The sequence below is a fragment of the Lepidochelys olivacea genome (assembly GCF_965140295.1).
Source record: "Lepidochelys olivacea isolate rLepOli2 genome assembly, chromosome: 19".
Lineage (NCBI taxonomy): Eukaryota > Metazoa > Chordata > Testudines > Cheloniidae > Lepidochelys > Lepidochelys olivacea.
The window spans coordinates 7,570,837-7,596,225 of record NC_140429.1 but is presented as its reverse complement, the minus strand read 5'-3'; the positions used below and the strand labels follow the sequence as shown (position 1 = coordinate 7,596,225).

Below are 25,389 nucleotides of genomic sequence, written 5' to 3'. Positions count from 1 at the left end.
TTGTTATTACTGCAAGCAATTTTAATACAAAAAAACTGTTTTAAACAGTTCATTGGTTGAGCTTCAGTTTCTGCCTCAATTAAACCAATTGAGAGAATCACACAGCAATATGGTCAGAGCTGAAGAGGAACAATATTTAATAAATACAGGAAGTCCAGATAGCCCCTCCCCAGACCCACCCGCATGGTCACTTGGTCAGTTGTTTTTATCACAAAGAAAAGTCGCATACAAAAGCGAGATAGGACTTGCTAGCAAGTGCGCTGGTGAGACTCATTTAAAGGACAAGCAACGGTGCATGTAAGTCCCAGGTTTCTTCTAGGAGCAGAGGTGACGTAAATCTCAGTCTGGTTTGAAGTCGAATGACCAGTCAAATAATAAATAGGAAAAGAGGTGCAGATAAATAGCAATTCTGTAACAAACAACGTGAGTCAGTCTCTTATGCGAACTGACTGGGTGGCCATCCAGAAGAGTCTTCTAACAGGTAGGACAGGAAGTGACAGAAGCACCTTTCCGTCCCATCCTCTAAAGGACGTATCTGTAGGGTTGCCAACCCAGCGCTCTCTTCTGGACAGCTTTAAAGTTCTACCCCCCAAACCCATCACTATTATTTGCTCTTTAAAAGCATAAGTGCTGGGACAGTATTTTAAAGACAGCATTTGTAATGAACCCCGTTACTGTAGCATGTGCAAATGTTATTAATTCAAACAAACTCCGATTTCTTCAGGTAAAATCACATAACCTTTAAAAAAATGGAAGCAGACGCCCAAAATCCCCTCACCTCATGTGTCTCTGTTTGAGGTATCCATGATTCACAGAAAAAGAGAGTTCCTTGAACACTGTAGGATTCTGGTTTTTTGTTTTTTAAATATAATTTATCTCGCTGAGACAGCAAGTCAAGTTTATAAAGAGGCATTTAGGAACAATCCTAAAAGATAAAGCAGGTTCACACCCTGCACCGCGCAGAAATCCTATGTATAATTTTTTTCTTAACTTTTTTTTTTTTTTTTACACTTTCACATCTTGACTTTTTTTGCTTGCTTTCCCTCTCCCACATTTCAGTTTTCTGGGCCCCACTGTGAATAGGGGTGACCAGGAGGCAAATTTTATCTACATAAATATTCACATGAAAATAGTAACTTACAAAAAAGAAAAAAAAAAAAAACCCAAATAAGGCAGCTTCATAACACAATTATTCTTTTACACTTTTAACAATATAATTTTTCCCGTTTAGAATAAATATACATCCAATGTACGTGGCAGGGTTAAAAATTGGACACAGGTTTTTGTTTTGTTTTAGGGGGTCTTGGTACAGTATTATCTCTTGGGGCCTGGAGTTTTGGGGGTGGCAGTAGTAGGTTTCTTGGACATGGTTGGGATTTTGGAAGGTTTTGCCAACCCCCGTCGCGAACTGCCTTGACCCCCTGCCGCACTGCTTTCTGAAGTGTCTGAACAGGCTGACTGAGTTTCCAGAAGGTCAAAATCGGAGGCATCACTTCCCCGCCGGCTGCTGGCCCGACTCCCTGCCCGACTTCCAGCACGACTTGTGGGACGACTGGCTGTTTTTTTAGGATCTGAAATTAAATCCAGGTATTTGTGACCCCGCTGAAACACCTCCCACTTCTAACCCTTAGCAAATGGACCCCACCTCCCTTCAGTACCGCCACCAGTCTGCAGACCCAACAATAGCAGCAATGTTATTAGAAGACTGTGCAATCAATACAGGATCACTGATCGCTCTATGATCTACGATGACAGTGAGCAACTTTGCCTAAAACTTTAAGACTCGCTGGAGAATGTCACAGCTTGTTTCTGGCTGTTCTCACTCCAGGCTCTGGGAGACAGAGGGTCTGTGGTATGAAGCTTTTATTCTGAACACAATTTAAAGGAAATGCCTCTTAAAATGCATCCCAAACTACTCAGGGTCAAGGCAATCACTGAAACATCTCTACTACAAGTGGATAAACAGACCAGCCTGTATAACCATGTCCTTTCGTTTATCCTAAGCTATTACAGATGGTCAGTATCTTATCCTTTCTCTCGACTGGAATCCATAGACAGGGACAGCTATGAAAGGAGATACCACATATTTTAGCATCCATTACAGGTAAAACGGTCAACCTAGCACTTACCAGCCCGATTGGTTCTGGCACCTGTAGAGACTGGAGAGGAACTATTACTGGTATCACCCGCAAGAGAAGTTCGACTAGAGTGAAAAGTTGGTCGCTTCAGCTTGCTGCCTGCAGACGGAGTCACCTTGGAATAAAGAACGCATCGAGAGTCTTTTAGACGTCATGGTATAATTCACTTTGTAATGGGTTAATATCAGAGGTAGATCTCGGCAACAGGATTCCAATATATAAATACCACCATCATCGTAAAGGTCAAGGAGAACACATACAGTAATTGTTTTATTGTTCCACCAAAGCCTCGTCCCTGAAAACATCATACCCATGGTGGCTTTGGGCCCTCAGGATAGCACTACATGCTAGTGCTTTTCCCTGCAAACCCATTGTTAATTATTTTGTTTAGTTGGACATGTTTTTATATCTATATCGATCCATCTCTGACTAAGCTACAGATCTCTTTCAAAATACCTGAAATCTGTCGTCCATCTTAAGGTCCAAGTACTGTTTTGGGTCAAAAGCCACACAAAAAGTCACATGAAATCCTGGGAAATTTCTAGTATTTAAAAAGTCCAGAACAATGATAAAGGTTAGTTATGTTTTGGTGAAAATATGCTGGGGTTTTTTTGGTGAAAGTGTGCCAAATTTCAGTCCCAAGTGACATAATAGGGCCAAGGGATTTCAGCCTAATGTATATAAATTGGGACAGACAACCAACAAAGAGAATTTTAAATATTTTTTTAAAAATAATCCAAGACATTTGTTCAAGCACTGGTGGTGAATGAACACGGGAAATGCAGGCCAGAAGTTCTCCACCATAACTGAAAGCTTCTCAGTGAAGCTTTATATGCTACTCGCACTCTGTTTTCTGCTAAACAGTGTGCTCTGTGACCTTTACGATGTTGCAGATAAACACTAGAGGAAGCAACACACACAAAGCTTTCTCCCACTGTTACTTCTCTTGCCACAGAAATAGGAAGCCAAAGAAAGCATGACTGTAAGTCAGAATAACATCTCTGAAGAAGAGAGGACTCCTGAGTCCTATTGGAAAGAGCAGCTCCAAGTTTCTAAAATAAACCTAGTGCTGGTTTTAAGACAACATAAAATAATTGCAGGAAAACAGCCACCCAAGGTGTTACATCCAAGCCTGCAGGTACTGGGATTCTGGCATTTTACATAAGAACAGCCATACTGGGTCAGACCAATGGTCCATCTAGCCCAGTATCCTGCCTTCTGACAGTGGCCAATGCCAGGTGCTTCAGAGGGAATGAACAGAACAGGTAATCAAGTGATCCATCCCCTGTCGCCCATTCCCAGCTTCTGGCAAACAGAGGCTAGGGACACCATCCCTGCCCATCTTGGCTAATAGCCATTGATGGACCTATCCTCCATGAACTTGTCTAGTTCCTTTTGGAACCCTGTTATAGTCTTGGACTTCACAACATCCTCTGGCAATGAGTTCCACAGGTTGACTGTGCATTGTGTGAAAAAATATTTCCTTTTGTTTGTTTTTAAACTTGCTGCCTATTAATTTCATTTGGTGACCCCTAGTTCTTGTGTTATGATGAGTAAACAACACTTCCTTATTTACTTTCTCCACACCAGACCCTCTATCATATGTCCCCCTTGGTTGTCTCTTTTCCAAGCTGAAGAGTCCCAGTCTTATTAATCTCTCCTCACATGGAAGCTGTTCCAGGCCCCTTATCATTTTTGTTGCCCTTTTCTGAACCTTTTCCAATTCCAATATATCTTTTTTGAGATATGGTGACCACATCTGCATGCAGTATTCGAGATGCGGGTGTACCAAGGATTTATATAGAGGCAGTATGACATTTTCTGTCTTACTATCTATCCCTTTCCTAATGATTCCCAAAATTCTGTCCGCATTTTTGACGGCCGCTGCCCATTGAGTGGATTGTTTTCAGAGAACTCTCCACAATGACTCCGAGATCTCTTTCTTGAGTAGTAACAGCTAATTTAGACCTGATTGTTTTTTTTACGTATAGGTGGGATTAGAGTTTTCAATGCATTTATCAGTGTTGAATTTTATCTGCCAAGTTGTTGCCCAGTCACCCAATTTTGTGAGTTTACCAGCACAATGGGCAGACTGATTCAGCAGCAGCTAGCTATCCTTTTGCAATTTTCAGTTTGTGTCACCATAAAAAGAAATGCCTTTTAATAGTTGGAGGGTCGCTTTGGAATAAATCTTCTGACAAACAGCTGGAGAGAGATTCTCCCAAACGCCCTCTGATGTGAACTGGAGAGATTTTAATTTCTTTCTGTCTCGTGAAGCTACAGCAAAGGGAGAGGAAGCAAAGGGAAAGTCAAGGAAGAGGACAGATGCCTCCTTGGATACATGGCAGTTAAGTTCCATTAACATGTTTTAAAGTGCTGGACAAGCCTTTGAACAGGACCAAAAACAAACAGTGGAACGAGGTTTTAAGAAATTTGAAAGTAGCTCCCTCTACATGCATTTCTCTCTGGCACTTTTTTGTTTTGAGAGCGACTCTCCAACATTGTCAGTAAATCCTGGAGCTTTTGATCCTGGCCCTTGATCGTACTTTATAACAAAATGCAGTATCTTCCCAAAGTCTTTCTTATGGCAACATGTGGATCATTTCTTACATTTCAGGAACTACACCTGACTTTTTGATAACAAAACTTCGGAAACTATTTTCAAGAGAAGATCAAGAATGGGAGACATGACAAACTGCCGGTATGTTAAACCTCCAAAATCTACGTTAAAATTCTGAACCACCACCAATTCCCAGAGGTCAGAAAATTCTACGTTCAGGCTGGAACTTCAGCCTGAATTCACTCCGCTGTATGAAAGTATTGCAGAGGCCTCGCATCAGTGTATGACGTTATAGGACACAGTAGATCTGCCGAAATACGCCGAGAGATATGTGTACTGCAGAAACCTATGGTAAAAGTGGTTACTGGGCATGCGCTGTGGCTGATTTTCAAGTGCTAACTCGGTGATTTTATTCCTATTTTTAATATTAAGAGATCCCTAGTTTTCATTATGGTCTTTTTTTGAATGCTAAAAAAAAAAAAAAAAAAAAAAAAAGAAGTGGCTAAAGCCAGGAAGTTACATTGAGTTTTGCAATCTGATAAATTACTTGTTTTAAAATTGCTCAAAAGGGGTAAAAATTGATTTCAGGCATCTTGTACATTGAGTTTCATTCTTGTGTGAATTTCTTTTTTGATCCGAGTTAGGAACGCCTGAAAAACGCCCACAGTCTTAGCGTTAGCTGTGCTAACAAGCGCTGCTATAATAAAAGAAAAGCATTCAGCAGGAAAAGGAAGCAGCCGCGTTCCTTCCTTTCAACAGGTCCTTTGACCAGCAGAGCCATACTCTACCTCGGAGCTGGACAGGTGGGAGTCGGAATTATCGAAGCCCCTGTGAGGGGTGCCAGCTTTACTGTTTACCAACCAGGGTTTGTCATAACAGCGAGAGAAGTGATGTGGAGTCTGTGAAATGGAAAATCCAAAGGAAGGGTAGGGAGAAAGGGGGGGGGAAAGAGGTGAAAAGTGAGTGAAAATGGAACAGAAAAGTATCCGAAATGGGAACAACAAACAGAAAATACATAAATTCCAAAAGAAACAGACGACAAAATAAAATGCACATTGGCACAATGTGGTGAAAAGGAGACACAAAAAGGCAGCCACTTCCTCCTTCATGCTAGCCGGCTGCTCGTGTGAGCAGTGATGTCCAAGATAAGTCTGCTCCTATCGCACAGAGAGATGGCAGGGGAAATGCGGACTGGTGGAAGATAGGAGAATCAGGAATGGTCCCAAGAGTTACAATGTGAGAACGTAAAAATAAAAACAACCTCAATCGGCAACTCAGCCTTTCCTGAGACGTGTTTACGTTCTCTCTACGAATGGTCACCTACCGGCAGGTGTAGTGTATACAAAGCGGGAAGAAACTTGTGGCATGAATGATTTAAATATATCGACTGTGCAGTCAATGGGTTTATCCCTGCCTCAAGTACCAGTTTTAAGCCAAGTTCTGCCATTCAGGTGTCCACCAATGAAGCATACATTCGCCTATTTTCTGAGTCTCCCCGCAAAAACCTCTCCTACCTAATGCTTCAGCTCCTGGTCTCCTTGGAATGGGGTCTGAGTAGGCGTGAGCATCAGGAAAGCAAAGGAGTATCAGCCTTACCTTGGTTCCACTCGCAGGCGTTGCTGGAGAGGATGGCACGGACGCGCAGCTGTGATTACTCTGGCTTGCACTAGAGCTGGAGCGCGTTGGGGAGGCAGCCCGGGAGGAGGGTTTCGACCTTCGACCCCGTGACCTGAAAGGCGTCATTCCCTGCGAGGCTCCCTCTGGTAAAATAAACTTCTCTCTAAGTTCGAGGTTGGTCCTTCCTCGTGCTGAAAGAGGAAACAAAGCATCTCCTGAAAAAAACCACCCCTGAGGCGTTTCACCCAAGTCCTGCTTAGCCCCAGGAGGACATCCCTCAGACATCCACGAGACTCCATCTCTGACCTACAATGGACGTCTTGCTCTCATCCTGGCCACAGCAGAGCGAGACCAGCACAGCATTCTCGCTCCGTTGCGACGATGTAACTTTGCTGATTAGGGTTCTTTCGCCTATCACAAGTCTTCAAAAACCAGAGGTCCAGGAGTTCAGACAGAATTATGCAACTTTTATGCATGTCCTGGGCCTATTATACAAGTCTAGTTAAAATTAGCACGAGCAGCTGATGACATTCTTAGGACAGGTTAAAAATACTGAATAGAACAGCTCGGAAAGGTCGTACTCCTGCTCTCACACCCAGCGCATGACTATGTGGAGCGTGACCAATTTTCTAAGCTACAACTACTCATATCAGACGGCAAACGTAAAATTTGGATCTGAAAGTCCCAGGAACTGGAAGGTCTCTCTGCAACTAGCAAAGGGGTAACAATGCAGTTGGAAGTTCTACGTCCTGAGATACTAAGAAGATCAGCCTAGGCCAGTATCTCAGAAACTCACCAGGTATATAGACAGCAAATTCATTAAAGTAAGTAGGAGCAAGGCCATGAGCAAAGCCTTACAGGACAAAGGAGCAATATTAGATTCAATGTGTTAGACTTGAAAGACAAAGAAGCCACTGCAGGGTAGAAGCCTTGTTCTGTGATAACCTAGGGATGGGAAGAACCCTGGCACCCGCACCCTAAAACACCCGTAGCAAAGCATTAACAGTAGAGACGAAGAAGCAGAGTTGCACTAGTAAATTCAAGAGCTTATAGAAAGCAAGCCGCACCGCTTCCGAATCATGCTGATTTCAGCAACAAGCCGCAGGTGACAGAAGCAAAGAATATGTAGCATGGGCTTCAAAAGATAATCAGAACCAATTAAAGTCTCAAAGACTGTGTTGAGATAAAGGGACGTATTGACTACTACCAAACCTAAGCTGTTTCACGTAAGGAAGAGACTGTAGTGAGTAAGGACTGCTAAACATTTCCTTTTTTCTTTCTTCCAGAGGGCTGGGTGCGGGGAAAGATGGTTTCCAGTCCCAGACCCCTCACACAGACACACAGTTTACTCTCCCTGACAAAGAAGTCCTTGTGTTGCATTTGCTTTCCTTCCAGACAAAATGGGCTGGAAGCTTTTCTCCTCTGGAGTCCCTCAGCTCGGCAACATGCATCAGTCCCCGCTTCCCTTGGGAGAGGATTTCACATTCTAACAAGCCTTGTTCTTGGGAACCTGTTCTCGATACACACTCTCTATTCGCCTTTATATTTCTCCACTTGATTATGCCCTAAACAACCCTCCTCTCTGCTTGGTGCTTATATCTTCTAAGCAATGTACCTGCTTATTATGGCCCTTACTTAATCAAGATCTAGTTAAGCTATCTTATTTTGTTAATAAGTCACAAGTCAATTCTTCCAGCCCTCTAATAATTTTTACTGCTCTTCTATGAACTCCTTCCGGTTGGCTGACATCTATCTAATACCGACATGCCCAGAACCACATGGAGTTATTACAGGTACGCTCCTCCGTGGTGTATAGTGGAACTAACACACCCTTCTTCCAAGATACAATGTACCGCAGCCAAAAATATCAGTGGCTTTTTTTTGCTGCCATAGATTTATATGTTACAAAGGCCAGAAGGAACCATTGTGATTGTCTCGTCCGACCTCCTGTACAACACAGGCCATAGGACTTCCCTGAACTGATTCCTGTTTGAACTAGAGCAGGTCTTTTAGAGAAACATCCAGTCTTGATTTAAACGTGGCCAGTGACGGAGAATCCATTGCAACCGTTGTTCCGTTGTTCCCATGGTTAATTACCCTCATTGTTAAACAAATGCAGGCTTGAATCCTAGTCTGAAATTACACACTCACTCAGTTGGGTGTGGCTCATTCCCCTTTCGGAGAATCCCAGCCGCTGAATGCTGGTTGCGGCCACGCTTCACCATGGGCCTCTCTCACTCCCTGTACCGAGCTCTCCGGCAGAGGGAAAATGGAGAAAACCGTTCAAGTCCCACTAGAAGCAGGAGTACTGTCTTTGTAATGAAGCGTTAGCGACATGTATCTCAACTGTTGCTCTGCAAGCTGTGGTTTCCAGTGCTACCGTGTGGACGTTCATTGCCATTAGAGGTCCTTTGTGGCATTTGAAAGCCACAGGCAAGAAACACAGCAGAGATTCCTTTAGTACACATGGGGAATTCTCCAGCTTATGGCAAAGAACACTAAGAAGAATAATGTAATGTGCCAAGGCAAAAAACACACCGACAACAAAAAGGCCCAGGTTGACCTTACACAGACCTGGCTGTTCAGCTATGAAATACAGGGGAGTCAGATTTTTGTCTTGTGGGAACATCCTTTATCCCTTGTAAAATTCTTCCTACCTTGAGGCTGGATTTAACACAACATTTTCATTAACAAATCCATCATGTAAGATGGTCGGCACTGGACTGGGAGATTCAGAAGACCTGGGGTCTATTCCCAGCTCTGCCACTGACTTGCTGTGTGACCTTGGGCAAGTCACTTTTCCCCTGGGCCTCTATTTCCACTCCCCTCCCCTTTGTTTTGTCTATTTAGATTTGGAACAAGGACTGTATCTTTATGCACTTGCATAGGACCTCGCAGGTAGGCGTTTCTAAGCACTCTTGTAATACAAATTATTTTTTAAAAGGAAGATGTCCAGAAATGGTCTGAAGAAACCACTCTCTGCAATTCACCTCAAGACAGGTAGCATCTGGCCATAGTATATTGTACAGCACAATCACAAGCTGCTTCACTGTCTGCACAGAATAGGAATACATGAGGTACAAGGCGAGCTCCCAGGCTGTCTACACAAGCACATGAAAACTAAACCCAAGACAACCAAGTGTTTTCGAAACTCCCTGTGGAGTAGGTTTTTGAAACTCCAGCCTCATGTACCATCACCATAGTCTATTCTGACATCTAGAAACATCTAAAAAGGAATAATAGGAGCTGAAATACAGTATGACGGTGTCCAGGACTTGACGTGGGAACTTCTTATTTTATCAATAGAAATAAATATGTAAACTGAAGCACTGGATTCATCTTATTCATTTCAAATGAAAGTCACACATCAAGCCCCAATGAACTCTCTCTGTATCAAGACGTCTGAGAAAGGGACCGTCTGTGATTAACTCTGACCTTTTTCTACCACAGAAAAATACTGATCCAGGAGAATCTCACTGATGCAACATTTCAAAATCCAGAGAAAAATCACTGTCTCCAATTTTTCCATGCAGTACATGGTTCAGTTTTCCAGTCATAAAAATTGTTAAGCTTCCCTTGTTTATTTCCAAATGTTTCTGATTAAAAAAATCAACTCTTTTCAGATAAACTGAAATAAGATCCCTGGGAGCTGAACTCAGTAAAAAAGGAAGGATGGTCCAGTGAGTAGGGCACTAGCTTTAGACATGGGAGAGCTGGGTTCAATTCTCAGTTCTGCCACAACTGCTCTGTGACACCTTGGTCAACTCAATTAATCCATCTGCCTCAGTTTCCCATCCGTAATTGGGACTACTACTACAATACCTCACAAGGAAATATATTAAGATTGTGAGGTATTCAGATACTGCGGTAATGGAGGCCAGATAAGTATCTAAGATATAGAAAGCACAACGATCAATATGTCTAACTATGAATCTGAGTTTGAACAGACATATAGTGCGTGTGTTTTTTCCGGTTTCTGACATGCCACTCAATTTTTGGAGAGTCGATTTAGTTAAAACCTGTTTAAAAATGTCTCAACTAGAATATTCTTGATATTATCAACACTGTCTCAGCATCACAAAGGCAGCAGATGTGGTGGGGCAGGCGGGCTGGTTAAGAAGCAAAGCCATTCTTAATGATGGGAGAGGGGGGGTGCCGGCAAGAGTGATAAAGCAAAAGTAACGCCAACCTATCGGAGACTGACTGGCAATCGAAGAGCTGGAATCAGAGCGCTTTATTTTACTTCCAGGGTGGTGAACTAGAACAAAGAAAAACACACACATACAAGGAAACTGAGAGCAGGAGAAAGCAGAAACTGGTCAAGAAAGAAATGCACAGTTGAAGGACAGTTCTTTTTCACCCCATTCAGCGCTGCCATTTTGAGAGGCGGGGAAGGAAGAGTTGGCAACCGGAATCTTGCAGGAAATTTTTTAGGCATACACACACAGAGCTTCTGGAAACAGCACCATTGTCCCTAAAAACACAATGTGAGGGTTTTCTTTCTGGAGGGTGCAGCACATTAGAATCACATTTATCAGCAAGAGAGATTATATTCTTGTCTAGAGGCTTCTTACACCTGATTTTACCTACGTTTGTATGGAATTGGAATGGTTTTTATTAGATTTCTCTAACACACTGGTCATCTATCAGCACATTAGATTTGTAACAGTAACATTTACAGTGGAATCCACACTGACAACTGTTTGTTGTAAAAGATACACAAGTCCACGAAGGCAGGAGTTCTGCTGAATTCGGCACATGCCAGCAACCCAAAGGAAAACACACAGAAGACACCAGCTTTTGGCCATCGTCGAAGAGTGCAGACAACAAATCAAAATGAGGGGTTTAAACTACGAAAAAGAAATGGCCAGCAAATTTGTATGGAAAAAAAAAGGATGTTAACAAAATAATTTTTAGTAAAAGGGATTTTCTTTTTATTCAGGGTAACTAATTTTAACTCCTTGATGCTCAAGGTTTGGATTTTCTGGAAGACCCTTTGCAAAGGGTTCATACTGCAATACTGCCATCCCCAGGTGCTCAAAAATTATGCAATTGGCTTAAAATCATGTGATTTTACACAAACAATACACAGAGTTTTTTTTATTTGCTTTCTGATTTTTGAACTTTCAGGTGCACTCAGATCACATTTTCAAGCTTTTCTCAGCAACCAGGAGGGCGATGAACTTGTTTGTTTCCTCTGAAATGAAAACTGAGATTCTCACCTATTCACATGACTCCAGAAGCTGGGGCTTTAAGAACACGACCAAATATTGATAGACTTGCAATAAATAAGCTTGGGGTTTTTTTTAGTGCTTATTTTCTCCAGATCTTCCTTTATTTGCACAAGCCCACAGATTGATTAAATCTGCTTCAATGAAGCATCTTGTGCTACCTGGCAACTTCACAACTATTGTGGAGATGAAAGGTCCCTGAGAAACAGGTTCTTTCTTACCTCTGCAAGGGTCATTTTTCACTAAAAATTCATCCAGGGCCATCCATCCTCCTCCAACTCGAACCATGACAGTGCTGCGCAAAATACGGACCAGTCGCAACTGCTGGGAATCACCGAACTGTGGAACCAACAGAGAAGCAGTTCAAGCAATAGGGCTATAAAATGGAGACACTGCTCCTCTCCAAAACAGACTGCGTCAGGGTTAGTAATATAACTGCACTGGGGACTATTTGAAGTGCTACCTGTAACCCTAAACATTTTCAAAGCTCTTATTAATGTTTAAGGCTTCTCCAAATATATCAAAAGGCTATATGTTATGTGGGAATCAATTCACTTTGGTGTCAATTTATGAGAATTTTTTCATCTAAAGAAACTCAGGATAATGCTACTAACAAGATTCTCTAGGGCTAATGCCAAAAAAAGAAAGCTGAGAAATTCAAATGCAGGTCAAAGGATGGCCAGGTAGCAAATGAGAGTTTCTAAATTTGATGTTTTGAGGGTTTTACCCAAAGAAACAGAATTTTATTGCTCTGCCTTTCATTTCATGAATAATAATAATAATCGCACTTAGCTCTTATGTAGTGCTTTCATTAGTAGATCTCAAAGCACTTTACAAAGTGGGAGGTCATAGCACCATCATCCCCATTTTACAGATGAGGACACTGAGGCACAGGGTGGGGAAGTGACTTGCCTCTGGTCATGTAGCAGGCCAGTGGCAGAGCCCAGAGTAGAGCCCAGCCACCGGAGTCCCGCTCCCAGTGCTCTATCCATTAGACCACACTGCCCACCGACACTCCTGACACAGTCCACTTTGAAAAGAGACATCTGACACGTCACTGAAGGCTGGCATAGCAAATGCTAGCAGTGCAGCATCAGCACTGTGAATGAAACCTCTTCACCAAGTCTGAGGTGTGAGCATTTCACCAAGCCTCAACCAGCCAGAGAACTCCCACAGGAGAGTCACCCAATGATAGTGAATCTAGAACATAGAAATCTAAGGTTCGAGTCCCAGAATGCTTATTAGTGATTGTAATAAAAAGAAAAGGAGTACTAGTGGCACCTTAGAGACTAACCAACTTATTTGAGCATGAGCTTTTGTGAGCTACAGCTCACTTCATCGGATGCATCATCGGATGTACTCCTTTTCTTTTTGCGAATACAGACTAACACGGCTGCTACTCTGAAACCAGTGATTATAATGTTCATTAGGAATTTAAAATCTCCCCAATTTCGAACAATCATCAAGTGTGCCCCTGAATCAACAAAATCACACATCTCTTTCCAGTTCCCCTGTGCTACCGTTTATGAGACATTTTCATCCACCACCATGCACGTGCTTCTCTTCAGAGCCATCTTCTCCTAATATTTACATGGACATTCAGACATCTAGCAGAACCCCACCTGGACTACTGTGAACAGTACTGGTCCATGTACCATACAGGCTATCATAAAGAGCAGCAAAAATTCCACCCTGTCTTAGGAGCTGAAGCAATGAGGGAAAACGAAGGAGACTGGGTTGATTGCCTTTGAAAAGGGGGATACTTCAACATGATCTAATAGAGGATTTCAGAATTATGAAGGCATTGATAAATTAGACTCTCTTTTTAACATGGAGAAGGAATTAAAAAAACAGGAGACATAATGGAAACTTTAGGAAATGAGGCGTAACTAGGGGAAACTTGGGCAGAATTACTTCATGCAAATGATGCTAAACACTTACTGGGGAGGTAACTGAGGTAAAAAAAAATTACAGATGAGTTCAAGACACATCTAGATTGATTTCTGCAGAAAGAGAGTGCTAGGGGGTATTGGAACAAAGCAGGATTAAGGGTTCCTTTTCCTGTTCCAAACACCTCACATGCCCCCTACTCTCCTGAGACTACAACTCCCCTGTTCTGCACAGCCCTTTCTCAAAGAGTTTCATGCATGAGCCTCATTTCAGATTTTCCCTTTGCTCTCAGGCTTGGGACTGAGCTATGGGGATCTCTAGGGCTCTCTTTCAATCTGTAGCTGCAGGCCGTGTCTGTTCATGAAGGGATCCTGCTTCCATGCTCTCCCCAGCAAGTGGAGGCTGGAGTTTAGTTAGTTTTAGAGCAGTAGGATTCTCAGTTCTGCTCTCTGGAGAACCAATGAGCAACAGAATGGAAGATCTTTAGCGCTAAGCAGTCAGGAGCTGGAGTGCTGGAAAGGTAGGCTGTCTGGCTTCAGAGACAATGATTTTTGGTCTCAAAGTTTCTAGGCTAAATTCTCAGCTGCACCCAGTGTGTGATGGGTACACCTGGGGCAACACACCTCTCCTGGCGCAGCTGCTACGCCAACTAGCTATAGCCAGAAAGAGCTATTTATGCCTGCTGAGGCTCACTGGAGGACAAGGGCTCTCTGGCTATGCCCCTTTGCTGCACTGGTTCTATACTAACTGAGTAATTCCTCCATGCTAGGGAAATCCTCAGCTAGCTGGATACACTAATTTTGTAGCCCCTTCACTCCAACATAGCAGAGTGGAGAATCTGACCCTCCATGTTAAAAATACAAGTTACATAATTTGCTCCAGTCTTGTAACATTAATTAAAAATTTATTGTTAATAATCAGATACAGTTTTATAGTTCCCTTCAAAGATTTGTCTAGTCACCTAGCTAGAATAAATGGGGAACTGGTTTCTATCCTTTCCTTCACTCAAGAAATTCACATTCCCTTACTTCATGGCACCACATTTAGAGTCCAGCTCTTCAAGTTAAAAATCCTCAGTAGTTAAAATAAATGGATTTCCTTCATTGTTCAAACGGAGGCTGCATTTTTGTGATGAAACACATTACTCCAGTCCCTTTATCAATGGGGTTCCTGTGTTCTTGTCAGCCTTCAGTTACCATAATATTAATCACAGAACAGAATATAAGAGTAGGTACATGCAATTTTTCACGAACTTTCTTCCAGTTATGAGTTACTCAAAGTCGGTGAAGCAGGGGATGAGGGTTTAGTTATTGTTGCCTAAGAGACTGATCATGTGAATGCAGCATTCTCATTCCATAGTGACTGCGTTATAGTCAAACCCATCCAGATCCTGGTATACAGTCTGTGTTCAGAAAATGTTAGCCTGGATAAATTTTGTGAAGAGTGTTACAATAGAATAATTAGCCCTGCCTTGAGTGCAGGGGACCGGACTAGATGACCTCTCAAGGTCCCTTCCAGTCCTATGATTCCTCTAGCAGTAGAGTTAGAAGCGTGAGACAATGTTCTTCTCTGACAATTCCACCATGAGCACTGGGACCTTACACGTTCCCTTTCACATGAATGATGCCATAACCTCTAATACCACTGGGGCATCAGAGGAAGAAGCAATTTGGAGGCTAAATCTCTCCATCTTTGTAGATTTCTGATTTTCCCATTAAACATTTTAATTCTTTCCTCCAAGGAGTTTTGCCATTTGGTATCGCATTTTCAGGTAAACATCACTCTGTATACCATACTCTGCCAAGTAACACAACCAACTCTAACACACCATTCTTTAGATCACATCTTCCCACAGCAACAAGAGAAAGATTGGTATTATAAACACACACCAAGCCATGTTTGTTAAAAGAATGAGAGACAGCATTGCAAGGCACACTGTACCTGATTGCCGAGGAAGAACTACGGAGAGAAAGAATTTGGGTGGGGAGAAGATCAGATGGAGAAAAGAGGAAGAGGGGGAGAAAAACAAGAAAACATTTTATAGGATTTAACAATGCAACAATCATGAAAATCTTAGTTAACTACAGGTAGTTAAAAATCAGGGTACTTGATGTTATTTGACATGCTAACTGTTCTTTTCTGTCCCTACAGCAGAAGTTGTAATTCATCGCTTCAAAATTCACAAATAAGGGCTCGTTTACACAACCGTGTGACAAAGCCACCCCCCTCCCCCACAAGAGACGTAAGTTACATCGACCTAAGCGCTGTCCACACTGGCACTATGTCGGTGGGAGACCCAGCTTCTGCCTCTCATGGAGGAGTAATTATGCTGATTGGAGAGTGCTCACCGATCAGCATAGTGCGTCTTCACCAGACACACTGGTGCGGCTGCGCCGATGTAGCGCGGTAGTGTAGACTTGCCCTAAGTCTGATATTTGAATGTGCACAAGTGTTGCTATTTTAACTCCTCCATGCCCAAAGCATGCAGGAAACCTGGATGGTTTGCTGCCGGTCCATCCCAGTGAATAATTTGAAATGAAAACATGAAGTACCTTAAAACAGATCCATTACACAAATATTTTGCATACCTTTTTAGAAATGAGCTACATGAAGTGAAGAAAACCATAGGTGTAAGGTACACACATAAAACTTTGAGGTAGTTATTGTCTATAGGTATCTACAGATACAACATCCCCAAAGTGAGTGGGCTAAGCTCTCTCAGAACACTGCCACATCTATGTTTGTCTTGTTCTTGTGCTATTAGGCACATCCAAGATTTAATGCACCAGGAAAGCATGCTGACCCTTAGCCTTCCCTCTTCTCAAAAAGTCACAGGAGAATCTCACAGACCATCTATCATCATCTGTCCATGTATATCCCCTCCATTACACGCTCATGTGATAGAGAAACCACTTGCAAGCTCCCCACCAATAGGATCATACAGTTATGACTACTATCAAGGAATCAGTGTGCTCCATTAAGGGCATATTGCTGCAGTTTCCCCAGAAAGTCTCATCTCTAGAAACCCTCAGATCAACTTGGGGAAGAAGGAACTAGTCTCTAAACTCTTCATGTTATTCCCTCATCACAGAGCCCAAGATAAGTCTATGTCTCAGGTTCCTGAGTGCACGTTATTGGTCTAATCTCTGGACTTAACATCTCAGAAGGCAAGAGGTTAGCATAGGTAAAAATTCTGATTTAATCTTTTAAAAAGTAAGATCTCAATACAGTACGACAGAATCAGGTTGCTTCAGTACAAGTTAAAATGGACACTTCTCCCTGGTAGGATCACACATGAGCTAGGAATTAGGAGAACTTGTGCTATTATGGCAAAGGTGGATGTCTTCCTCTTACCCGATACTTATTCTCTCCAATCTGCTCCACTTGAAACCTCTTTGCACACTTACACTGGGCCACCTGCCTTGTGACCTGTTGCAAACAAGAGGGGCAAAGGTCAGGGATCCGTAGTTTGCATCTCTTGTACTGGATACATGGGACACAACATACTGTGCACAAAATACAGATTATAACAACCTTCACTTTAAAATGTTTTGAATATCCAAATATTTGAACATTGATCTCAAGTCAGTACCACTGTGATTCTCTGGGTGCTCATCAAGGCACAAGTTTCCCCCTTTGGATAGGTATTTTGAGAAGTTGACACACTGAAAAACTGAAGCCCTACATAATGCCCACTAAAATACCACTCTCCTTAGAATCTCCTTTACCTCATCCTCAATTTTGTCGGCATCTGTGGTTGGCCGGTAAGCATCTTTGTTAGGATGGAGAGCAGCCACAAACTCATAGTAATCAATATAGCCATCCCCATCCCGGTCAAAGATGTCAGCCACAGCAGTCATCTCTAACTTAGTGGTGGGGAATTCTGGAACGAAGAAGAAAAACAAATAACAGAGATGTATTACAGTCTGAGAATAGATAACTCCTTGTATCCTCTCACCATCTGTGCAAAGAGCATATACTCTATATCCCCCCACCCACCCACCCACCCACACGCTTCCATACCTGGAGTCTCCACCACAATAGTCACAGGAAAGGAAACAGGCTACATGACTATTTGAGTTTCAAAGCATCCGATGAAGTGAGCTGTAGCTCACGAAAGCTTATGCTCTAATAAATTGGTTAGTCTCTAAGGTGCCACAAGTCCTCCTTTTCTTTTTGCAGATACAGACTAACATGGCTGCTACTCTGAAAAGTATAATATAGATTCCAGGCCTCAAGCAATGACAGCCTCTTGGCATATCGCTACAATAGCAAACATGTGGGGTGGGATTGCCAAGCTATCATTTCACAGCTGTCCTCTCCTGACAGAGGAGCAAGAAACGTGCCTTGTATTTGCCTTGTAAAGGGTGGGAGCAAACAAAGTTTCTCGGAGATGGGTTTATCGGGTTTTGCGGAAGGATGGGATGAAACAGATCGAGACTTACTAGATGCTAAGATTCCATCAATAAACTCCTGCCGGGTGATTTTTCCATCCTGATCTTTGTCAATACGCCGGAAGAAGTCCATCACCCGTGATTTCTTGTGATTCATCCAGCGCATGTATTTCTTTCTCCAGATGTCAAAATCAAAGTTTGCAAACTCCTTCAACTGGAAGAAGACCAATTAGAGTCAATGGGAGTTGAAAGTACAGACAGAAAACATCCCCTGCTCTACAGAAGATCTTGCTGAGCTAAGATTTCAGCGACTAAGTCAAACTGTGCATAGCCTTTGGAGGCTGGCTGTCACTTTCTCAATATTCTACACCTCTTCAAAGCAATTCTTGGAAACAGAGGCATAATTAGGCCACTCCTCTTAAAACCATAGCCATGGGCACAGTTTCCATAACTAAACACGGCACACAATGCATCAGACAGCCACCATGTCGAATACGTGTCACACACTCATAGACACAGAAAAAAGTGAAGTATCCTCCAAACTTTTAAACATACATGTATGCCGATATAACAGATTTACACACATACACACAGACGCATACAAAAATAGTATCTTTGCAGGCGTCTAAGAACACGGTTCTCTCCCCAGACTTGTCCTAAGGATGCCCTAGTTCCTTTATTTTTGAAACTCCAATTCCTTTCCCACTCTGCATATCTGCATTGTTCTCTCTCGCTTTTTGCCTAAGCAGCTGAGAACAGAGCTTCCTGCTTGGTTTTTTTGCAGGAAGGACAGCAGTTTCTCCTCTGAGATGGATAGCAATGTTGCTCCATGGATAAACTAACAAGTAATGCTTATTCAGCCGTCAGCCTGCCTTCCCCCCACACCAACTTGACTCTTGACACGACACCTCTGCGGACCTGGGCAGCAAAACCCCAAAATGCTTCCAAATTCAGTTCTCTGGAACTGCAGTGCCAAGACTATACCAATGGCCAAGACTAGCTTAAATCACTGCTCATGAGAAGACTGTTCAGTTAGTGAAGCACATTTAGGATGGATTTTCAGGAGCCCTTCAGCTAAGAAGAGCTCAGGGTGACTCAAAACAATGACATCTTAGTGCTTTTAAAAAAGCCCCCGAGTTAAAAGTCACAAAGAAAAACGTTCATACGGATAAACCAAACTGACCTACAGAAAAAGCAACAAAAAACAAACACACTCACTTCTGGGCATAGCTGCTTTGTTAAGCATAAACGAAAACAAAAATTACATTAGAGGTTTTGAAAAAAAAATATACATCATAGCACTATATTTGCCAGACTATTATTATTGCTTCCAACCAGGTCTGACTTTCGTTAGCAGCAGAACTGACTTCAGTAGCGCAGAGCAGTCAGGTTAACCTGCAGTTACTACGGAATATGGTTTTCAGCCGCACTATTTTAGTGGAGACTTTTCTGTTTGGCATTTTTAGGACTAGGGCAGTCAGAGCCCATGACATGCCCAACGCCGTTCAAGAGGCAGTTCTCCGCCCTTCTCTCTTGGGAGTACAGTAAACGACTCTTTTCCACCACAGACTACCCCTTGTGTACCAGCGTCTTGGGGTCGTTACCTCCTCCAGCCTATCGAGAGTGTCATTGAGCTTCCGCTGGCGTTCCAGGGCCAGCAGCCACACCTGCTGCCAGCGTGCGGAGAGCTGGTTAATCCGGGGGTTCTTCGTTTCCGACTGGGAGAGAACTGGCATGGGAGGAGGGGCAGGGTGACTCAAGGATTTCCCTAGAGAAAGAAAAATATGCCACATGGGATATTGCAGGATGGGGGGTTTGGATGATCCAAGAAAAAAAAAAGACAACAGCTTTGTTTGTTTCTCAAATAGAAAATCTCTCGCAGGCTTTCCCATAAGGACTGAGCTGGCAGCTTTTAAAAAAAGAAAAGATGAGGTTAAGAACGTTCAGCACAACCGTCCTGGTGGTATTGCAGTTTTACAGACACCATTGATCTGTGGTCCCCACCCCCACCAACTCCTGTCTTCCTTGTCCCTTTGGTTTCATCTTCCTGAACTCGCGCCAATAGGACTTTTTGCTGCAAGAATCAGACATGAGGAAACGGTCATGCGAGAGAAACTAGAATGGTAACCAGACCACTTAAATACAGCACAAACTTTTCAGTATGCTTAAAATAGCAAAATCTCTGTAAACTCAAATCAGAGCCATCAGGAGTCTTCGGATGGCAGAAAGGCAAAGAATAATAAAGCTCCTGGCATATGTCAGCCACTATTGCAAATGCCACCTCATTTCCCCCTTCTCATTCCCTGGCAATTCCCAGCCAATTTCAAGTGGTTGGCAAAGCAGGGTGTATTTCTAATTGAGAATTAGAGCCAGACTAATTAGTTTCCTGTGTGTTTTTCCCTCTCTCTCAGAATGCATTCCTGTAGAGGATGCACAGAGCAAGAACCTGCAAACATACTGTTGCTGCGGGATTTCTCAATGAAAGGTCCGTGAGCTGGTTCTGTGGCTTTCCTCTTGTACGTCTTAGTGACCCGGTCCACGTCCGGCTGTTTTTGTGTCATCTCCTCCATAAAGGACTGTTAAAGGCAAAAGGGAGAAGAGAACTGTAACATTTATCATCTTCTCAACTTCAGGCTGCTGCTGCTCTAGATTCTTGCTGAGAAACTCCAAGCCCGTAGCAGACACACAAGTACATACTGAATACTAGCTATGTGGCTTTGCGGTAAAACTATTCCACAGTTGTGGTTTTCATTTCCAGTCCTGATATTTTCCTCCCTGGGCTGAGTGGAACACAGGTCCTAGACTTGTTTAAAAGTGACAGGTCTGGATGACTAACATGTGGCTGTAATAAGATCATAAAAGTAAACTCTTCTTCTTCCCCAAAGGTGGTTGTTACAAAAAGTTCGGCCTCCCTGCTGCCTGTCAGACTCACAATCCCTGCCCCAGAAGCAGGGTAGACAGGAAGTTAACAGATCTCAGCAATGGAGTTACCTGGTGTTCAAAGATGAGGGCTTTGACCTGATCGATATTTTGTGGCATTGGTTCTTGATCCCGCTGGATCAGCGTGGTCTCAGCCCACTGAATCCATGCTAAGAGTTCCTCCAAGAGCTCCGCGTTAGCCACCAATTCTGAAAGCGCAGTCTCGAGTCTCTGCTGGTGCTGCTTTGCCCAGGTCAGAACCTGATGGAAACATCCACAAGACTAGCCGTCAGCATGGGAAACAAAGGCACTTACTCTGTGACGTTTTCCCTCAGGAGAAGGAAAACAATACCCATAAGGAAAACAAGGCAGCCACCACTCTTGCTAGTTCACTGGCTGATGCACATTGACTTGTGAGAACTGATCCAAGTGGACAGGACTAGGACATCTATAGTTCAGGAGAGTAACCCATTTACATGTCCTGCTGCTTCATAGGTTCCAAGGAAGGAAGGTTCCACTGTGATCATCTTGTCCGACCGCCTGCATAATACAGGCTGGAGAACTTCCCCACAAAGAAAAGTCCAAAAGAAGAGATTGATCACTGATTCTATTACTGGCCCTATTTCCCGGCAGTGACGAGAAAGACCTTCCCTCTGCTCAAGTAGACCGGGTCCTCTGTGACTCACCTCCTCAAACCTGGCTCGGATGATGGTGATCCAGTGTTTAATTGTGGTAATGCAGTCTGGGTGGCATGCAGCTAGGATAACTTCTCCCATCCCCACCGCCGCGTTCACATCCACTCTCTTTTCCTCCACTTTCTTCATGAACTCCTAGACAGCAGGATTGCACAGAAACAACAACGGTTGTCATACCAACAGAGACAATCTGGTCCCTTTAACCTGACCCTAAAATCCCCTCATTTAAACTCAAAAATAAAGTGACTTGCGAGTTTTGGATTAAAGTTATTTTCATTCTAGGTTTATAGCGCACAAGTAATTTTCCCTACCCACCAGTGCCTGGTATTACAACTCCAGCCCAACTCAGGCCATGTAGCTATTTAACAAGATCTAAATCTCTTGTTTGGAAAAATCTCTTGCCCAAGCGTCTCACTCCTGCTGCCTAACAGTGAGACGTTAGTTACTGCCCTTTGTTCCTGGCACACATCTTCTCACGAAGGGCCGCTCTGGATATGTCAGCACAGCAGTGTAAGCCCAGAGTTTGAACTCAGGCTCAAGCCTAACCCCCATTCCGGCGACACACAAATTGCACTAACCCAGAGCTTGGACCCAGGACCCAAGGCGGACGGGGAGTCCAAGCCTGAGTCAAGCTGGGACCCAGGGTTTAAGCCCTATTGCCCTGCAACACAGGCGTAGCCCCCACTGGACTCGTGATCTGGGAGTCTGCTTAAAATATCCCCCAAGCCCACGGACCGACTTTCTTTGTCCTCTGGACAGTCAAGTTTTCCCACGCTGCACCACAAACAGAGGCTGGAGCAGACACACCTTTGGGAAGTCTGGGACATGGGGGGGGGTTGGACTTGGGCCTGCATAATATTGGAGCCCCAGAAAGGGACCCAGGTTCAACAGTTCCTAACCTGGGGTTACAAATGAGTGTAGAAGACCAAGCCCTAAGCTAACAAAGGCAGGGTCTGCGAACTCGAAGTTCTGCTAACCCTGGCCTTGCACTGCAGTGTAGACACACCTGCTCAATCCATGTTTTCTCACATTCCTGAGTGACTGATTACCTTGTGTATGTCAATGAGCGAGTGCAGCGCTTCAGCATCATCAGGCAGAGCTCCCCTAAAGCGCAGGGTCTGTTCTGCCTCGGAAAGCCACTCCAACAGCATGTGGACTGCAGTCCGGAATTCCTCTGCCTGAAACGGCACCAAGAGACAGATGCAATGAGTGACTCCTAGGGTCTCTGCCCGGCCTGAGTCTCTACCCACCACTCAAGAAGCAAGGCACAGCAGGGTCTCTAATAGGAACAGAGGCAATAAAAGACCAGACTGTCTTTGCTCTGTGTTTGTACAGCGCCTAGCACGATGAGATCCTGCTGCATGCCTGGGGCGTGTAGGTGCTGCAGTGACACAAATCAACAAAACAACAACTGAGTTGGTCAAGTAGCCTGTCCCCTTCCCTTTGAGTTCGCTGCACTGAAAAAGGGAACAAACTCCCTTTTAAAACCATTTGTGTACTCTGCTCAGTTTACCTTTGGTCATTTATTCCATATACTAACTACTATGTATCAAAATACCACCTTGGCATCTTTTATCCTTCCTAGGCTTACTTGCCAAAACTGCATATCAACACGGCTCTCTCTTGAGATGGTAGGGATGTATTATCCCAATTTCACAAAAGCAGAACTGAGACAGAGATTAAGTGATTTGCTACAGGCCACACAGGGTGTCTGGCAGAACTGGGAATTGTATCTAGATCTCCTGAGCCTTCGTCCAGGATCGTAACCACAGTGGGGCAGAGAGCGCGTCCCATAACATTCCCCCCCCAGGAAGATGGCAAATGCTTGTAAAGAGCTCCAGAACACAAATTTCTGGTTCATTTCTTGACAAGACTCACCCTTTAATTTGTACAGGTTCAGAGCTACATATAAAAGCCTGAAAGTGAAAGCGAACTTGGAAGACTCTTTCTCCTTACCTGCTTCAAGGCCTGCTCCAGCCGGGTTTGTTTGGACACCGACAGCTTGCACACCGTGTCCCAACGATTGCTCAACTCTTGAAGCTGCCCTTTAACCCAGGTAGTGTCATCCCGGCTGCTCTCGATGAGCTCTCGGCCTGAGCGTTTGAGCACCTGCACGGTGCCCGTCCGCTTCCCCAGTTCCTTCTGGAAAACCTACGAAGGGAGAAGAGAAAGGTCCATCACGGGTCTTCGTGCTGTGGGTTTTACTCTTGTTCTCTAGAGAAGAGGGGCAGCATAGGCTTGAAGTGTTTCAAGTCTGACAATAGGGGGTATATAAAGTTGAACTGGTGGTTTGCTTTCTTCCACCAAACCCCATTTGAAATGCTTCAGTTTTGGCATTTTTCCGCTAGTATAATTTATTTTCCTCGACACAGAATTGGTTATATGTAGGTACACATTATAACCCACTGGTGAGCGTACGTTACAGATCCGCTCGCAGTCAGGTTACACACGCACCAGTGGGTTACACTACAACACAGTCACACCATCAGCACTACATCACACAAAGCTGGAGACAGCTGAGCTTGTTTTATTGTGACTGTCCCCCTGGACACCAAAGTGGATATCCTGGATATCCTCTACTCTTTCTGAGAGCAGTATGGGAATCTTTAACTTGCATCTGGGCACCATCAGAGCATTGCAGAAGGAATCCTGATTTAATCTCTCGCCCAAAGGATGGCATGTTTAATAGGACACCACCATTCATGCCAATGCAGTGGCTGTTTGGAACAGGAGCCCAAGTTCTAGCCTGGGATTTGAACCTCTGACCTAACCCAGAAGTGAAAGCACTTACATCTGAGACCTCCTGATGAATACTGCCGAAGTGGAGTTTACAGAAGGATAAAAACTTTACCCCCTCTCTCCCACTCCAAAAACAGAGAGATCTTTCTGATAAAAGCCAAGGTGGAACAAAGCAGAACTGAAGGTTTATGTGATAATTCCAAAATAGTGATACCATCTTTCAAATCAGTCTCCCAGGCATTTACTCAATGGAAATCAACCTGCACAGCAGGATATGCAGCTCAACAGCACACATCTTGCCAAGATGCTATAAGCCTGGTACGTCTGTTATGCAGTGGATGGGGAACTAAAGTTACTTTTGCTTCCCAAAGGGCAACTGGTAAACCCCCCACTCTTACCTTATGAGCATCCATCAAGTTCATGACCAGATCCAGATCACCATGGACTGGTTGGTCTTCAGCCAACTGGGGCTCCACCTTGTACAGCCAGTCCACCAAGGCCTGAAGCGCATCCATGAATTGACCAGAGAACAGCAGGGCTTCTTCCAGCTTGTGCTGCCTGCAAAGAGAGCATCAAAGGATGTTTGAACAAACTTTCCGTCCAGAATATCAACGCTGCTTGCAGTTCAATTGGAAAGTGTTTCTTTTTCCACCCATCTTTCTGATGCTATCATCATCATGACAAATCCCCAAAAGACATAGCCTCCTTGCAGATTGAGCATCACCCGGATCGATCTCCTTACGGAAGACTGGCTGGACATTCAGTTTACATTTCTGATGCCATGTTTGGCATCATCTCTGCTCTGTGATCTACATCCATATTCTCAACAGCACATTTACAGTGTGTGATATAAATCAAGCTCACAGGGTCATCCCATCTCCGGTCCTTCACTGTTGCAGCAGTATTCTGCAACAAATGTTCCTCTCACCTTTCCACAGATTTGCCGCAGACTGTGTCCCACTTGTCCCGGACTTCTCCAAGGAGGTTGTCCAGTTTCTGAGTGTCATCTGGCAACACGGCTTTTTCTTTGAGGGCTCTGCCAGTCCGGATCGTGGTGTCGTAAACAGGCTGTTTTCCACCAAGGGTCTTTTGGAACTCCTGAATTTTACAACCAGAGAAGAGCACAAAGGAAATGTCTTTAGAATGCATAAAAACTTGTGAGTGAATAGCTTAGTGGGATAAATGCCTCTCTCGTACAACTTTGTA

At 43.8% G+C, this 25,389-nt stretch overlaps 1 protein-coding gene across 9 annotated transcripts in view; it reads right to left on the bottom strand.

Moving 5' to 3' along the window:
* Positions 1-25,389, bottom strand: part of MACF1 (microtubule actin crosslinking factor 1) — a gene marked incomplete at its 5' end in the record, with an annotated part of 251,969 nt that continues 226,580 nt past the window's right edge. For 6 of the 9 annotated variants that reach the window (XM_084652581.1, XM_084652582.1, XM_084652575.1 and 3 more), the window contains 17 exons: positions 1-1,571; positions 2,130-2,253; positions 5,487-5,597; positions 6,295-6,506; positions 11,768-11,885; positions 15,378-15,395; positions 16,791-16,865; positions 17,165-17,319; positions 17,882-18,044; positions 19,435-19,598; positions 20,289-20,406; positions 20,822-21,010; positions 21,436-21,579; positions 22,494-22,622; positions 23,401-23,595; positions 24,582-24,741; positions 25,112-25,281. In XM_084652581.1, coding sequence (XP_084508707.1) covers positions 1,315-1,571; positions 2,130-2,253; positions 5,487-5,597; positions 6,295-6,506; positions 11,768-11,885; positions 15,378-15,395; positions 16,791-16,865; positions 17,165-17,319; positions 17,882-18,044; positions 19,435-19,598; positions 20,289-20,406; positions 20,822-21,010; positions 21,436-21,579; positions 22,494-22,622; positions 23,401-23,595; positions 24,582-24,741; positions 25,112-25,281 — 2,502 coding nt within the window. In that variant the 3' untranslated portion in view covers positions 1-1,314. The remainder of the gene's footprint in view (positions 1,572-2,129; positions 2,254-5,486; positions 5,598-6,294; positions 6,507-11,767; positions 11,886-15,377; positions 15,396-16,790; positions 16,866-17,164; positions 17,320-17,881; positions 18,045-19,434; positions 19,599-20,288; positions 20,407-20,821; positions 21,011-21,435; positions 21,580-22,493; positions 22,623-23,400; positions 23,596-24,581; positions 24,742-25,111; positions 25,282-25,389) is intronic. The other 3 variants (XM_084652578.1, XM_084652577.1, XM_084652579.1) reach the window with 3 other exon arrangements.